The sequence below is a fragment of the Macrobrachium nipponense genome, chromosome 1 (assembly GCF_015104395.2).
Source record: "Macrobrachium nipponense isolate FS-2020 chromosome 1, ASM1510439v2, whole genome shotgun sequence".
In the NCBI taxonomy this organism is placed as follows: domain Eukaryota; kingdom Metazoa; phylum Arthropoda; class Malacostraca; order Decapoda; family Palaemonidae; genus Macrobrachium; species Macrobrachium nipponense.
Window position 1 is genome coordinate 79,153,771 of NC_087200.1, and position 18,190 is coordinate 79,171,960.

Below are 18,190 nucleotides of genomic sequence, written 5' to 3' on the forward strand. Positions count from 1 at the left end.
TTTCAGATTTAAGTATATTTCAACTTCCTAACATTCTCAGATTTATGTCTCTTTAATGAAAAATAAAACTCAAAAGTAACTTTATTAAAGATCTGAGGTAGAAATGTGTGTGCTGAGCCGTTTCTTTCACTATTACCCGAAAGTTTATTTTAAATATAATAGCAGTGTGCTTCCCTAATGAGAAAATAGTCCTCTTCACATATATATATATATATATATATATAATATATATATATATATATATATATATATATAATATATATATATATATATATATATATATTATATATATATATATATGTGTGTGTGTGTGTGTGTGTGTGTGTGTATGTATGTATGTATGTATATACATATATGCAAAGGCAGATAGATAGATAGATAGATGTGAATATTATTATTATTATTATTGGAAATAGTGGCTATTTCAGCCGCGTTTATTTTGTACAGACGTTTCTCTATTCTTCTTATTACTGATTTTTCTTCTGTACACAAGTTGAATATTAAAACGCCAAATGGGGGAATCATGTTCAAAACGTGGTGTTTGTCAAATTGAATATATTATACAAATTCCACAACTACCACGTTTTTTTACACGAATCCCCCATTTGGCGTTTTAATAGCCAACTTGTGTACAGAAGAAAAGTCAGTAATAAAAAGAATAGATAAACTTCTATTACAGAATAAACGCGGTTGAAATAGCCATTATTTTCAATAAAACCTGTATTAATGAAGTCGTCTTCTAGCATATTATTATTATTATATAAATCAAAACATTCATGATCATATTCAGTTACAAGAGAATTCATTCCCAATAACTAATACCCATATGATATCCTTGACAAACAACCCACAGTGGCCAGTAGCCTGGCGCCTCAAGAGGTCTATGAAGTAGGAGGACTGCGGCCCGGTGCTACTTTCGGCCTACGGCTGACTGCTCACAATGCGGCCGGCGCTACCACCACGACCTTCAACGCAAACACGGCGTCGGGAGCCGGACTGGGGGCACAGCCTGTCGGGGAGCTGGGAGATGCCCCTCCGAATCACATGCACACTGATCCACGCCTCCTGGCGTCTGCTGCAGCGTCGGCGTTAGCGTTGGTCCTGACAGTGGCTGCTGCAGTGCTCTGCCTCAGGAGAAGTAAGTGTCATCACCGAGTCTCCAGGAAGCATCGTTATACCGCGCCGTCTTGGTAATGTTTTGTTTGGTGTTGGTGTTTTACGATCATTTTGCCTGGTGGGTTGAACCCGATGGCTGTTGACTGAGGAGGCAAAAGGATTCTGTTTTCCCTCACACGCACACATATTAACAATGAAATAGCCTGGTGATTGGCTAACAATAACTCATTTGGAAAGAAAGTAGTCTCATATTGACTCAAAAGTTGGTACAATTCTCCCCACTCCGACAAAATCTTCCCCGCCACCTTTACCGTGAGTCCAGCTGCAAGTTGGTTAAATTGAGGTAATTTTGAAATAATTGCGTTGTCGTCTGCAGTTCTACAATCAACTAGAATCCAAACTGATTCTTGCCAAATAAAAACAAACGTGAAATGATAAATTGTTAGTGGTTATAGTAACATTAATCCCATTTTGTACCTTGTTCCTAAAAAAGATATATCCTGTGTTAACAATGGTACTGCAAAGTATGAATGTCCAGAGTTCATCACGATCAAAATAAAGCTATCAGAATCCTTACTTATCAACAAAAGTATTATGATATTATTATGCTAAGTTTGATGTCTCAGATAGTCGCAAACAAATTGTTTTCTGTGCTTCACTTTATATACTCTCCAAGAAGATGCATGCATTTGCCTCCAAGTGGAATATACTACATTAAACTATTTTGTTTGTTTATGAATTGTGCTTTTGTACAAAGATTTCTTTCTAGTTCGTCAAGCTTCCATATGTAATGCGCTCATTATATTGACATTATTTTATTTGTCAAAAATATACTTCGTTCTTGATATAGTGTCTTTTTTTCTATTTGTAAAGATTCTCTCTCTCTCTCTCTCTCTCTCTCTCTCTTCTCTCTCTCTCTCTCTCTATATATAATAATATATGATATTATATATATATATATCTATATATATTATATATTATTTAAATTTAATAAATTTATATATATATAATAATATATATAATATATATATATATATATATTATATATATATAGATATAATTTCCATATATTACTTTCAACGTACACTGTCTGTGCATGTTTGTGCGCGTCTGTGTAAGTAGGTGCGTGTGTGTATAGGTGTTTGTGCATGTGTATGAACATTATTTTACAGGTGTTACAGAGTCGTTGAACTTCAGTTATTTAAAAGAATAATAGTACATGTCCACATATACTTTACGTATTGCATGATCTCTCTTTCAACTAAGCTATCCTTTCCTAGTGGCCAGGTACGTGTGATTAATTATTATTGTTTTGTGTCATTTTATAGAACAATCATCCATCCAGGTTGTGAATTATTAACAATCTACCTCATAACCTTATTCTCTCTCTCTCTCTCTCTCTCTCTCTCTCTCTCTCTCTCAAAGTTATTACCAATAACTGCTCATTGCAGCTGAAATGAGACTCTTCCCTTCTTGTTTTTCCTGTCTCTCGTAACCTTATCTTTCTCCTTTTTCCATTAGATTGCCTGTCCCGTTGCCCTCTGTACCTAAAGCGAAATTACCAAGAGATCTTATTCCATTCATCTTATATACCCTTTTATCGGGTCTTATTCGCCAAACCAAGACCTGGTTTTCCTAGAATATAAATTAAATTCCCTCTGCACACCGTAGATGTATCCAAAATCTTCCTTTTTTATTTTGATGATTATTTTCATTTCGTGATTTTTTATGCAGTCCTTACTTTTACGGCCGTTGGTAGCCTTTGTGCTCTATTGCTTTTGCAACTTGAAGCCATTTCTCGCTGAAGACTACCTGCACATCATCTCTTGTTCATAAATAGGCGTATTTATTATGTGAAGTAATGGTACTGTCAGAGCAGAACAAGTTGGCTTGAATAAATGCATAGTATTTGCTTGCTGTACTCAAGTGCCTAGTGCTAGTTTACTTCGTCGACCTATTCATTCATTGTTGTTTTGTTACACTTGAAATGTAAGATATTGATATGTTTTTATCACTTTTGTACCCAGCCCCGTGAGGTTTCATCATTGTATTAAAGACAGAATCTTCTCGTAACCAATGCGTCACTTTTGAGATGATAAAAATACTGATTATACTTTGACGCTTGAAACCCCCAATTAAAAGCATATGCTTTCGTGTGGCGACACATAATCTGAATTTGGTTAGGTAGGTAATATGAAAACATTTATATGCAGAATTGTTGATAAATGTAATCCAGAGCTAAGGATCTTCAAGGGCATCATATTGAATCAAACAACTATCCCGTATATTTTTTCACATAGCAGATGTTGCCTTTAATTACGAAAATGCAGAATGTTTTCACCGACAGAATTCCAAAATTAAACGATAAAAATACATGAGAGCGAGGTCATTTTTGTTTTCTTAATATATTTGCTTTAAAAAAAAACTGTTATTCATTCTTTACGGAAAAGAGAAATTATCTCAAATAAAAGTCGCACGAGTCCCTCCAGAACTCAATCACCCCAACCCGCCCCCAACTGCACCCCCAAGCACTCTCCATCCTTTTGACCTCCTTCCTAAAGTCATTCCCTTTGCCCTTAAGGAGCAGCCGCAGGGCGGGGAAGCCACATGTCCCAGGAGGACCAAGAGGCAGAGGAGAACAAGACGAACCTGTTGCACCAGAGGGACGCCTACTACGCCACCGTCAGGAAGCCGCAACCAGTACCTGCCACACTGGAGAGGATACCAGGTACCTGGGAGAAGGCGACAGGTATCTTCTCACGGTCAGAGGTCAACTTGGTACTCAGCCTCAGTACAAATCCTATAGGATGCTTGTTGTCTGATGAACACGGGTTGGGTCATCAGGCGTTGCTCGATAGATTACAGGGAAACGAAAAACCAAGTTCCTTCCTTCTCTGGGGAAGATGGCGAGGGAATTGACCCATTTTTTTTTTTATTTCCAAGAACTGGGGTGTGAATTTTCATACGGGGTAGGGCTGAAACAGACCCTTTTTTTTTCATTTCTAGTAAGCTACAATGTATACATTTCCTCCGACATTACTTAAAATAACATCTAATTAACATTTTAACATCAAAAGAAGGAACTTGATGTCCGGTGCATGACAGTTGTGAAGTGATATTGCATGGCAGCAAATTGGAAAATCTTGCAACACGCCTTCTCTCACGCCCGTAGAGATATTATTTGGGAAATTCTATATCTTAGTGCTGTTTTGGAAGAAACTGAATATTTACGTTTCTATTCCATCTGTATATTTCATTAGCATATATATATAGATATTATATTATATATATATATAATTATATTATAATATTAATATATATATAGTATATATATATATATATTATAATATATATACTAGTATTTTTTAGTAAATATATAATATATTATATATAAATATATTATATATATAAAATATATATATTATATTATATTATATATATATTATACACACACACACACACACATATATATAATATTGGGCTAAGGTTAACTACATATATATGTATATAAAATATAATATTTAATTCATAAATATCTATATACTCTATATATATATATATAGATATATATATAATCATATATATGCTAGTATATATAAAATATATATATACATATATATATATATATATATATCTATATATATATATATATATATATATATATGCTAGTATATATAAATATTATATATATATATATATATATATATATATATCTATTATCTATATATATATATATATATATGGGTGTGTGTGTGTGTATATATATATATGTATGGTTGTGTGTCTGTGCGTATGATAGTTCTTTCAATACTAATTTTCTTCTCTTCCGCATTACTGAATTTGAATGCTGCATGAGAGTATTTCCCAAGATACTTTGTAAGGAATGTAAGCTACATGTTTTTGTTAAAATTAAAGGAACGAACAAAAATATACGTAGATTAACGAAGATGAAATATTAACGAAGATAATAAATATTGCCAAGCTTTGTTTTGCTGTTCATTCATAAAAAGTTATATATTATTAAGTGTCAGGATTTTCATTTTGACCTAAAACTTCTACTATAATCGTTATGATTGCTTACAAGTCATAATTGATATCGCAGTGCTTATTGTGGCAATACAAAAAATATATTGTCTTCTCTATCTAATTATAATTACTAATATGTCAAAAAAGAAGTTAGATTTATGATATTTCAAAATCTATTTTCTAAAATAAACGTTGCACATCATTTTAAGAGTCGACTCAGATGTAAATTAATTTTTTTCAATGTCATCACATACAAGATACATGATACCTGTATACAATACAGGGGATGAGGGATTGTAACGTGTAGTTAGTAGCTAGAAAAAATAGATTATTTCAGCGGAATGAGTAATCCTAGATTGTACGTATGCCAGTTGACCAGTGGAAGATGTCACCCGTAGTTTTTAAGTATTGATTTCCTTTCCCTAATATTACATTCTGTCTATAGTTCATATGAAAAAGTTCACTTTAAATCAATATAAAGACATTTTACTTTTGTAAGTTGTACCCTTTTTTATTTACTAGTTCTTTGACTCTACAACATACGATATTTTCTTGTTACTGTTGCCATTTTATTTAAATGCTTTAATAACAATATCGATGGCGCTAATTATTTAGTAAGTGACAAACGTTCGGGAACCTAAGTTTTGGTCTCGGACGCTTTTGCCCTCCATAGTGTGTTATGGCGGAAACGCCCCTCAAGCAAGCAGTAATGATCTCTGTTCTACCATTAACTGGCGGTGTTCTTTCACCCCGCAGAGTACTCCGAGGACATCTATCCGTACGCCACTTTCCAGCTGGGCGAGGGCCGTAGTGCGCAAGACGATACGGCAACGGCCAAGTTCCAGACCTTCGTCTTCCAGGACTCTCGCTACGGAGTCACGGAGTCCCATCCGCCAACGTCGGTAAGAAAAGACAAACATTTACTATCAAGTCAACATTGGAGAGCCTAGGAGGGTCGGATTTTTGGGAATATTGACGAGAATTCACTTGGGTGAATATTATGGCAGATACGCTCAGGGATACTCATAAGTGGAAGTTAGAGAGGCTTCAAGCAAGTTGACATTAATGAAATGCGATTAGTTTGGGTTAAAGCATGTTTGAATGAACTTAACTGTACCTGCGAAGTTAATGAGGCACATTTTCGGCTTCCTTAACGAAAAAAAAATGAGGGTTCAAGTCAATCAGGGAAAGTTTAATCATTAGTAGCTTGTATCAACGATTCTTCCGTGTATAATTGAGAGCTTTTTGGGTCTCCATAGGATGTCCTCTATAACATTAAAGCGAAAACCCAGTATCACGCTGTTGGGTCCTTGATAAAGGAACTTATTTAAACGTCGCCTCACTCGAAACTAAAGCTTTTTTCACAAGGAATTTAAAACTACACCTTACCTGGCATTTTATAAGTCTCAGATGTGGTATTTCAGATAACCGCATTGGCTCTCATTGTTCTGAACAGCTTTTTGTAGCCATAGACAATAAAAACCAAAAACTAATTATCCTCGACAACTCATCCCTGGTATCCCTGTCAACTGTCAACTACCAGTGTTTTCACTTAACCCTGCAACGTAATCTCACTTTCATCAAATCGCATATTTTACTAGTTTAATTAAAGGCACACCGATCTACTCTTGAATTTTCTTGAGGAATGTCGTGCGCTTTAATACACATTGTGAATAGGTCACGATATGTCTATGACGAGATGAATAAAAACGTCATATATATGTATATATAATCTGTATGTATATATGTGTATCATTAAGCAAAAGTCGTTTTATTCATCATTAGATATGCTAGATGTGATGTAGTTAAATATTTTCCCATAAAATTTATTTACTGCTTTCATTCCTTCTAACAATTTCGAAGTTGTACAATAACACTGCATGCATACAAAGATTCACTGGTTTGTCAGTTTATCGATATGCAAAGGCAAAATTCGACCAGTCGTATAAACTCTTGACTTAAGAGAAGAGCAGATACAATGTTCATGTAGACAAACGCATCTACGTGTCACACTGGCACATGTATGGCGGAGCGAGGTCACACAAACGACCTCCATCGCCACTTCCGCCGTGGGAGGCCGGATGATGAATTTCCATGAACCGATGAACCGCTCAGATTTACAGCGCATTGATTCCATTCATATTTATTAATATTAAAATCCGCCTTTGATCTGACGTCGTACCAGCGGGAGGCAGCGCTCTGGTCATTTAATCATAATCATCAACGCACGAGAATGATTTAAATAATTGAGATTTAGAATATTTATGACCCAATTTGAGCACCTTATTTCTTTTTTTAAGGCGGGGGGGGGGGGAGGGTGGGGGAGAGAAGTGGGGACCTGTTTCCCGACGGCTAAGGGGGTTGGCTTTTGGTGATATCAAAATTCATTAATGATATTAGCCACTGAAAGTCACCTGTATTGGGTTAGCGGCGGAAAAGGATTCATTGGCATAGGATTTTCGATTTCACTAAAAGAATGGACTTCGTTTGACCTTGAATAATTCCTTCTTTCCATTGACTTTGAGAGTGGCGATCACTTCTTGCACTCTCTTCCTCTCATTTGCTTTACCCTCCATGTTAATGATTCCACTCTTGATTGCTATTTAAACTGTCACCGAATTTCTAATTTTCTTTTCTTCAAATTGATCGCAGTTACAATATTATTTTCTGCACTTCCCTCTTCATATAAAAAAAAAAAAATCTTAATCACAATGGCAGAATTTTCCATTACATCATTAAAATCCAGCGGCATAATACACTTTGCTCACAATGCCTGAGAAAGGGCCTAATTTTAATCAGCCTCGGGAAGTCTCGCAGAAAATACAATTTTCTTAGTAATAATCTAAACGAGTTTCTGATGCATAGGCACGTCAGGACCGTGATTACTTTGCAAGTGTCTTTTTCACGTTTCTCTTTTCTCTACTTACCTGTTTATCTCGCCTTCTTTCACTTTTCCAATTCACTTTTTTCGCAATTACCGATTCTACTTAACTCTATTTACTTACATTTGGTTATTACATATCGCCTTCATAGAGTGGTAGTGCCGTCAGTGCACCTTACGCGGTGTACTGTAGACACTACTAAAAGGTGTTTGCATCCAACTTTTAGTCTCGTACTTAACCCCCACCCCTACTTCATATCTTCAATCTTGCTGTCCAACACCGCTATCTATTCATTTTCAATGCCAGTGTGGGGTTTCCTCCACCCAGCCCCAATTTAATAAATTTCATAAATCTCTCAGTTACTGTTTTATAGTTTTTTTTCTCAAATACATACACACGCATATACACACACCTCTTGGATGTAAGATATTCCCAGGATATAGTGAATACGATATTGAGTGATATTTACATATATATAATATACTTATATATATAGATATATATATATATAAATAGTATATAGATATATATATATAGATATTATATATATCACACTTGAGGTTTTGTCACTTACATACGCGACTTATTTTATATTTATACTCATATTAAAGTGAAAATATCACTCAACATCGATTTCACTACACATTGGGAGTAACTGACACCCAAGTTGAATTATAATTGGTAAGTGCATCTGCCCTAGCCAGCATTCGAATCAATCAGTCACATATTATTTACCTTTCTCTTTTTCCTTTGTAACTCTCTGTTTTCTTAATTTACCTCACATGTTTCTAAATTCTCTTCCTTCCCGTCGCCCCAACATTTTTCTTTTCATTCCCGTTTTCGTAAATATTTTCAGGAAGTTCAACGCTGGGTAAATGCGTGTTTGTGGAATCACAAGTCTAGATATAAACGTCCAGACTTTTAATTGCCAATTTTCAATATACTGCACTGAAAATTACAATGTTTTAACATAACTTCGTCAGTGTAAGAATATTTGAACCCAAATTCATCATCGCGCAGGATACTTGAACCGGAAATTTATCTTCGCACAGAATATTTAAACCCCAATTTATCCTCGCAGAGAATATTTAAACACAAATTTATCTTTGCACTGAATATTTATACCCAAATTCATCATTGCACAGAATATTTAAACACAAAATATATCTTCGCACAGAATATTTAAATTGCACAAAATATTTAAACCCAATTTATCTTCATACAGAATATTTAAATTCAAAATTTATCTTTGCACAGGATATTTAAACCCAAATTTATCGTCATACAGAATATATATCGATCCCAATATCACCATCGCACAGAATATTTCTACCAAAACCATCATCGCACAGAATACCTAAACTCAAGTTCAATCATGGCTTAGTAATTCAATTTTAGGCTCTCATCCTGCCCTTTTTTCCACCCCCCCACCGTCAGCCAAGCCGCCCAACGCCCATCAAGGCCCACGGGCGTAGTCGTAGCCACGGCCGAGGCGTGGGCGGGCCCCGAAGCGAGAGCGAGGAGTACGACTCTCTGCAGTCGGACACAGATACCGAGCACGCGACCTCATCCAGGACAGAGTCGTCCATTCACCTGGACTCTGCCACTCTAGAGAACCACGCTTCTCTGCACTTGCCCCTAGATCCCCACCTGGCCACTCTAGAAGGGAGGGCAGACCCCCTCGCTTCGCATAGGTCAGGGGGTGCTAGGAATGTCCATCACAGTGAGTGAAAAGTGAAGTTCAGTTAATGCTATCAGCTTAACTTCTTCTCCATTTCACTTTTTCTTTTGCCTTTTCGTCTTACTTGCAGTCAAGCAGATTCGAATTGTAATCTTGCGTTGCTTGGAAATGAGCTTCCAGTTTTAAATTTCATTTTTTTGTTATCAATGTTTTGGCTTTATCGCTTTCGCTAATTAAGTACATATTCGTGGAACATGAATGTTTAGATATAGAATTAATTACTCTAAGAATATAAAACATTCTAGAGCGGTGTCTGATACTGTCTGGAAAGAGCTGACCTCTATTTCATATTGGGCTGCTTTTACTCTCGAGCTACTGGTGTTCATTTTTTCTTATTTTGTTAATTTAAACTGATAGTTATATATATATATATATATATATATATCTATATATGATATATATATAGTAATAATATATATTAATATATATAATATATATATAGAGATATATATATATATATATGTATATACTGTGTTATTTAGTTATGAAACTTGAAAGCCTTTTTCATTTGAAATGTTACTTTTATGTGGCTACTATGACTTTTGAATAGTATGAAGACAAGTTTAAAATTGAAGACAGAACTGGTAGGAGCAAAAGGTTTCAGCATGAATGAGTCACTGGGGTAGTAGTGAATTCATAGGAAACGGATATATGTGAGCCAGGAATTAACTAGTATGTAAAAAGAAATTAAGTGCAGCAGCAAAAAAGAATAAAGAATTCTAAAACATACAAGAGTAAATTTAAAATAAAGATTAAGAATTTGATGGTTGTTATATGTATATGGAATACGTAAGAAAGCCAAAAGAATAAGACAATAGGGAAGTCGGTTAATGAACATCTGAGAATGCGTGTAGAAGTTGCTGCTCAGGAAGTGAGTGCACGACGTGGATATGGAAGATGTGTCCTGATGAGAATTACATTCAAAAAGCTTTGCCGAGAAGAACATTTGTCCATCTGTATAAGTTGAACGATGGCAGATGGAATTGTAAGAATCTTAAAGGCAGAATATCATTTAGGGTACCTTGGAAGATTTATGAGTGGTTTGATTGATAAAATAGGAAAGGGAACAGGAGCTTTGGTGAGGAAATAATATGAGTTACTTAAGACTAGTTAAGTTAAAAGTTTCTGTTGATCAAGGGTTTGTTATGTAAAAGCTATATGAAACAACGTGTGATATATGGACATAGAGAATGATGGCGATAAATTTGGTAAACAGAATGTGGAAAGGTTATGAGGATGGTCAATATAAAGGGTAGTTTGCTAAGAGTGCTAAAAGATGTTTGATGATGCAAATCGGGAGTTAGAATATATATTCACATTTTTTGGTTTGTTTTGAAAGTAAGGCTCAAAAGAGTGTGCATTGTTTCTCGTTTAAAATTTGAGGTATGGGGTTTTGAGAGAAGGCAAGAAAAGAGCATTTGAGGGTGCAAGTTATAAAGACAAGAGAAGGGTTGTGGACTAAATGTAGAGTGGCTGGTTGTCTGCAGTAAAGAGATGTTGCCAATTCTAGTGAAAGATGTATCGGGCGTGTAAGAGGAGCAAGTGGGAAGTGGAACTTAGCAAGATATAAATTTATTAGGATAAACAGAAGCCAGGAAGACTAAGCAATGAAAGTTATTGAAGATAGTAAAAAGTCAGCGGTTGATTATTACTTATATTCTGAAGCAAATGCTGCAGATGATGGTGGGACTGAAGAAAAGGTGACTCACGATTTATGTTGTAGGTGTATAAATTGCATTATTCTGCAGTTAGAGGATTAATATGGCCATAGTTGTTTTGTATTTCTCTAAAATCACCTTTCAGTGCAAATTTTAACATTATAACTGGATAAAAAAAAAATGTCGCTCAGCAACCAGCCAAATCCCCAAAATTGACGGGAAATATTAATTAAAAAAAATGGAAAAGTTACCATTGCTGTAGAATGTGATATCCTTTTTCATTTACATTTTTAGTATCTACAGTTGTAATTTTAATAATGGAAATGTGTTCTTGTGCCTTCAAATCCCACTATAAGTTTTGGCCGCTGGGGGAGCTCTCACCCCAGTAGTACTTGGTCTTTCCCATATTATTACGAATCATAATATCCACCTCGTCGCCCACTGAAATTTCCTTAAACCATGCACTGCCACCTCGTTGAAGGACAGTGGCGGTAAAGTACTGAGCTCAAGTTTGCAAGGCCCGTGGTTGAAACTAGGTCTGCTCTCTGTAGTTAACCCAGTTGTGAATGAATACCAAAAGTCAACTGGAAGCAAAGAGAAAGTGTTTGGATTTAGCAACCTCACACGAAAAGACTTGCTGAGAATCAGAATGCCAACTCGTCTTGGCATCTTTTAGTCATAGTCTCCAATTGTAAAAGCAGCTATGTCTCTTTTCTGCTTCACTGTTTCCTGGTACGTTTGCTTATGTTCTCTACTGACAGTCTTGAAATTCAAAAGATAATGAAAGAAGTCATTCTTCTTTGATTGGATCCAAATCCATGCTACTTCAAATCCTACCTGTGATAGAGAATTTCAATTTCTTCATGAATTTCCTTTGGATTTTGAAGGTTTACAGTGAAACATATATTCAAAATGTTAGACAACAGAAGAGAGAGAGAGAGAGAGAGAGAGAGAGAGAAATAAATGAATAAATAAATATATAAAGCTGGTACCCTAATAATAGTTTACTCCAAAGGAAATCAAAGCAAATTTCACTGCTACTTCTCATAAGGAAGCCCCATTTTTACTCTACATATTTGTTAGTAAATAGGTTTACAGTTAAATCAATATACTTTTCTGCTGATGGCGAAGTATAACGTAGCAGTTTCTTTAAAAATTTATACCTGATTTTTTTCATGTGAAATTTTATAAAGCCATTCGGAGCCAAAGACACTTTCCTAAACACCTCAATGGAACAGAATGGCAGTATGAGTGGAAGTTTACATAACATTAGCAGAAGAGCTTGTTCGTATAACAAAATGAATCTCGATCAGACACTTGTATGACTAAGACAGTTCTATTTCCATGAAGTTCATTGGCAGAATGTCTTAGAATTTCGATGTTTTGTACTGTAAGACAAAGAAAGAAAGCAAAAGAAAAAAAAAGTCAAGAATAAAATAATCCCAAAGCTCAAAGACGGACATAAATCATTTCATTGAAAGCAAATATTTACTGTTATCTCGCGTTCTTCTTACGTTACAATACAAGATTACCATTCTTCTCTCCCAGACTTTGCAGTACAATCACGACCAGGCAATCCCAGCGAGCTTTTCGTAATTGCCGAGCAACCTCTGTAGAGTGTCCTTCCGTAATTGGAAACTTCCTCGAGCCATTCCAGAAGTCTTGGCGTCTTCTGTGAGTTCCGCAATAATCCCGAACACATCACGTACAACGTTGCCACTTATTCTAGGAAATTCAATAACCGCAATCCTCAGTAAACTGTACCCAACCCCCAGCACAGTTTCGCAGCTTGCAGATGATGATGTTACACAGATGGTTACATTTTTCACATTACAGTGCACATAAGTCTTTAATCGGAGTACGTTGAGCAATATATCCTACATTATTTATTCAGAATGATTTATGAACCTATACACATGCACGTAGATTTAGATATACTTATATGCATTCATGGCAACCGCCGGTCTTCACGGACCTTGCCTAGGAGTGTGAGCCAAAAACTTCAGTGTGATAGTCGTTGCTTTGGAAGATTGACAATGACAACTATTCGACTTTACTGAAATGACTTTAAGTTGCGCACACACCATAATCAGTGATGCTTGGTGGAACTATTCCCCATTATCGACTTGTTAGATATGTTTGCATGAGCTGGCATAAATTTTTATCAAATTAATTGTTCAAAGTGATGTTGAGGAGCTGCTGAAGACCAACTGGAGAAAGGATATCTTATTCTGCTATGTCCCGTTAGAGCTCAAGAATCTGTGTGTAAGTGTGTGTTTGTGTGTGTGTGTTCAACTAAAGAAACTCAATATTATCATTTCATTTCAACCGAAAGCAAAAGGCATTGCATGACTATGGTGGAAATGTAAACAAAACACTATTGCATTATTTGATATCCAAAACTAGGCATGTTTATTAGATGGTGTTTAAATGTTACACAGTGTGCAGACCACACGTGAAAAATTCGTTTTTATTTTTATTGTTATTCTATGTATATACTATATAATATATATTTATATATATATATATATATATGTGTGTTGTGTGTGTGTGTGTGTGTGTGTGTGTGTGTGTGGTATATATATATATATATATATATATACATACTATATATATATATATTAAAACACCAAAAATGACATTAATGTAAGAATATGTATAGGTATATCACTTAAGTGTGCTTTCATGGGAAACAAACATTTGCATTTGCTCTTACAGAGCATATACTCTGCCTTAGAGAGCTTTCGTGATTATTTTCGTTATTAATATGATTATTGCCATCTATCATTTCATTGTTATTATTACTCGCAGGTTTGTATTTCTGCTAACCCTACAAAAGTAACAAAGGGCATTCTAATGTGCATACTTTCAAGTTGCCTTTGCTGATGTCTAGTCATTCATTCTTACCAGATTTATGAACATTTGCATTGTAATCTTTGAAGTATCTCATTGAAATAGAAGTTTTGGAGATTTGTAGGTAGTTGTGAATTTTATTTATATTATACATAGTGTTTTTTTATACTTATATGTAATACCTCAATGTCTTTATCTTGTTTTTTTTATTCTTACCTTTGCCTGATAAATAATTTTTTTTTCTTCTGCGGGCATTATTTACAAATTGCATGTGTCATCTTCCAGGTTTATTTTTGGAGGCCTCATGGCCTTATTATGCAAGCCCCATTGAATAACTTTAGTAAAAAGTTTTTTGGGTAACTTACTCTTATATGCCATAATTAATTTTAAACAAATGCATCTAGTTTCCATCTTAATGTCTCTTCGAAGTTCTCATATCCATTTGCTTTTTGAGGGAACTTATTGAATAATCTGTGTAATCTGCGCTAAAAGAAAATCTGTACACAGAATTTCCAGTTAAAGACTGCTGCTATCATAATCTCTGCTCTTTCCCCCAGACCTCATATACCATGCACCGGAGTCGAGTACATCGACCGAGCCATCGCCCATATGCGAGCGGAAGTCTTTCCCGCGCAAAGCGGAGATAAATAAGATAGGTCGCTGTGGAGTCTTAGCCAATCGCGGCCTGGGCAAGATGGTGGCTAACATCAGGGGACAGACCCCCACGCAGGAGACTGCCCTGTCCATCCCCAAAAAGATCCCAGCTGCCGCTGTTGCTGTTACGATCGCCGCTGCTCCCCCTCCTCCCCCTGCTAGCGCCATGGGGAACCCGAAGGCCTCCACCGACGATGGCAAGTATGGCTTCACCAGGAGAATAACGCCCCCTGTGGGATTCTCCTCGGGCAGCCATAACGAGCTTTCCGAGGCCGAGTGCGACCTCGAGATCAGGAATAGGAATAAAGAAGTTGCCAAGGCAGCTTCAGGTGCCATTCTAGGACACGGGAGATCGCAGTTTAGATCCTATGCCGCTGAAAAGGACAACAAAGACTATAGTATCAAAGTGTAATGTGTGATGATAGTGAAATAATTATGGAAACTATTTTGAAAGAAACAGATCCCTTTTTAAAAGTTACGAAGTGTTTGATGTTGTGCTTTCCTTCTGAATGGTGGTCAGCTAGTTGTGAAACACTCGAAGAAAATATGTAATCTGCATCACTACAATTTCATTTATTGCTATGAGATTGTGGGAATATTTTCTATCTTTTATATCGCAATATTCTGTTTTATTTCTTTCTTACTTAAATCTATTGGAATCCTCTTGAGCACACTGTGCGTGTTTGTAATTAACAGTGAGCTTGAACGAAACTGCGACAAAATATAAACGATGATTTTGCAAAGCTTGTTTTTTATTGAACTGAGAGAGTGTGTCAAGAATACGACAGTGACTGGAATTTGTGATAAATTCAGTTTTCATTACTCTTTTGTCCAGTAGCCACCTAGCCAATACTCATAATGTTCCCCCATAGACAAATGTAAAGCCACACGCGTCTGGATTTCATTTAGCAACAACTGAAAGAACAGTCATTCAAAAGCTTCCTCTCTGTATCAATGTTGTTCTACAACACAACTGCTCGTTCCACTGCAATTTCGTTTTGTTTCCATTCTAGGAAATTATCCATTTTCCATTGCACTTCGCTTCGAAGAGGATGTAAAACGCTTCAAAAATGGATGTGTGATCCCTCCTTCTCGTTCAGATGTTCACCATTGATGTTTCCGATACGGTACAAGAAAAATGATGTTAACTGACAACATCTCTCGTAAGATATAAGTGTTTTTATTGTCAAGCATCGTCGTTCGTTTGTTTTGATAAAGTAGTAAAACTAGAAAGCAAGTGGTTTTTGTCATTCCTTTCACCTAACAGAAGGCTGCCGTGCTTGTGGGAGCATTTACCTTAAATAAAACTTGTACTGGCACACTGCGTAGAAAGACAATACTACGTGTCCTTGGCAACGTCCTACAGTCAACCCTTACCTCAAAGAGGACACCGGAATGAAGATGATTTAGAACGCATCACACTACGTCTGTCTGTTGTACCAAAGATTTTTGAGGTATCATCATAAGGGTGAGGGTGTCACTCAGTGTGATTCTTTTTCAAATGATAATGTGGTTATTTTAAGAAGATTTTTAAAAGCCAGCATTAATATTTTCCTTCTTGGATCATGCGGCTCCGCCGACAGCGTAGCTGTCATAATTGAAATGGTTGTTTCAAAGTTTTTGTTTAGATTTGTATAAAAAAAAATCTTCCGGTTAGTAAAGCAATGGTTTTGCAGTTAATATATGGAGGAAAAATACAAGAATATTGTTCATATCTAACCGATAACCAATTTCATCCAACCAGAGGTATTCCAAGTTTAAAAACATCTCGTGGTTCATGCATGTGTATAAATTAGGGAATATATAATGACGTTTCAGTTAGTTTGTAACGCTTTATAGCTCTAGAAATATTGGATGGATGGGTGGATTATGGAATTTAGGGCATAGCCCAAGCGCTGGGACCTATAAGATCATTCAGCGCTGAAATAAAAGTATGGCTAGAGGGAAAAATGAGAAATGAAATGAAAATGATAAACTGATGACACTCTGCACTTGAACAGGACTGTACATCAGCAAAGGCCATTTTACTCTCCCCCCATCATTCCGATCATCCAAAGTTATGAAAGATCGTTTTGGCCAGGGGACCTCTAGAAATATTGACCCTCCTGGTAATCGAGGCCCTTTCGATGTAATTTTTAGGGAACAAGAATTTTTAAAGTAATTTCAAAGGAATATAAAGAATACTCCAGTCAAGCCATATATTTTCAAGGTACGAATATGTAAGCTGGTCCATTTTATTCGTTAAATTGTCTTCTCTTTGAGGTCATTACACGAATTTTAAAAGCTGGAGTAAGATAGCTGTTGGGTAAAACTGATCCTATATTTTAGACTATTGTTGTTGCATCGAGTTTTTTTATTATCATTTTTGGGGGATTTTCGTGATCTAAACAGGTAATGGAGAAGGAAGTAAGGTAATTTCAAGGTGGTTTCAAGGTAAGCTCATCTGGCGACAGGGAGAACCCTGCTGGACAGTGGACAGTCAACTCTTCGTCTACGACCAATGAGAGTAGTGGCCGGAATATTAGCTGGGAGAAGAACCGCATTCGTCGTCACTCGTCACTCGTCAGTACTCAGTCAGGACTCAGGAGTCCTTGGTACTCCAGAGCCTTCCACTGATTCCAAACACTCGTGTATTTTGGAGTTCAGTGGTGCTATTGGTTACATAATTACACAAGTAATTTCCCTCAAATGTCATGACAATGTTAGGTTATCGTTGGTTTCAGGAAGTTGGAACTTCGTGAATATCAAGAAAACAACTACTGGAGGAAGAACGTCAACACCCAAATGTTCGGTAAGTAGTCTTGCGTTGAGAGCATGTCATTGTTATGTAGCTTTAACGATACATACAGTTTATCAGTGAGCATAGTAACGGTCATCTGGGATATGTGTATATGTACAGAGGTTGCTATTTTGACTTCAAATCATCAATGAGATTCAAGCATGTGAAATGCAGCCTTAACGGTGAAGGTTAATAGTGATTGTCGTGTTAGGCCTATCCCTGGTTACAGTGTAGAACTGCTTCTGACGATCGTAGGCTTAAACAAATCCGATGAGGTGCCATTGAAAATCAACTTTTAAAAAATCTAACATGTAGGCGAAAATATAACTGTTAGTTACAACTGAAATTAAGTCGTGGGTAAGTAAAAGGGACAATTTTAAAGTCATTTTGGTAAAGTTAAGGAAGGATTGGCAAGTTCTTACGTTCGCTCTCAGAATTGCACCGAAGAAAATGTTATTTTCATTTTAAAATAAGTTTTTAA

The 18,190-nt window shown here is 36.1% G+C and overlaps 1 protein-coding gene across 6 annotated transcripts in view; it reads left to right on the forward strand.

Moving 5' to 3' along the window:
• The window catches only part of LOC135219395 (cell adhesion molecule Dscam2-like), a 391,041-nt gene extending 374,878 nt beyond the window's left edge, over window positions 1–16,163 (forward strand). For 2 of the 6 annotated variants that reach the window (XM_064256138.1, XM_064256137.1), the window contains exons 30-34: window positions 854–1,138; window positions 3,698–3,865; window positions 5,899–6,044; window positions 9,462–9,747; window positions 14,834–16,163. In XM_064256138.1, the coding sequence (XP_064112208.1) occupies window positions 854–1,138; window positions 3,698–3,865; window positions 5,899–6,044; window positions 9,462–9,747; window positions 14,834–15,342 (1,394 nt within the window). In that variant the 3' untranslated portion in view covers window positions 15,343–16,163. Of the gene's footprint in view, window positions 1–853; window positions 1,976–3,697; window positions 3,866–5,898; window positions 6,045–9,461; window positions 9,748–12,971; window positions 13,098–14,833 lie in introns of those variants that run through there. The other 4 variants (XM_064256139.1, XM_064256140.1, XM_064256141.1 and 1 more) reach the window with 4 other exon arrangements.
• The last annotated feature ends 2,027 nt before the right edge of the window (window positions 16,164–18,190 follow it).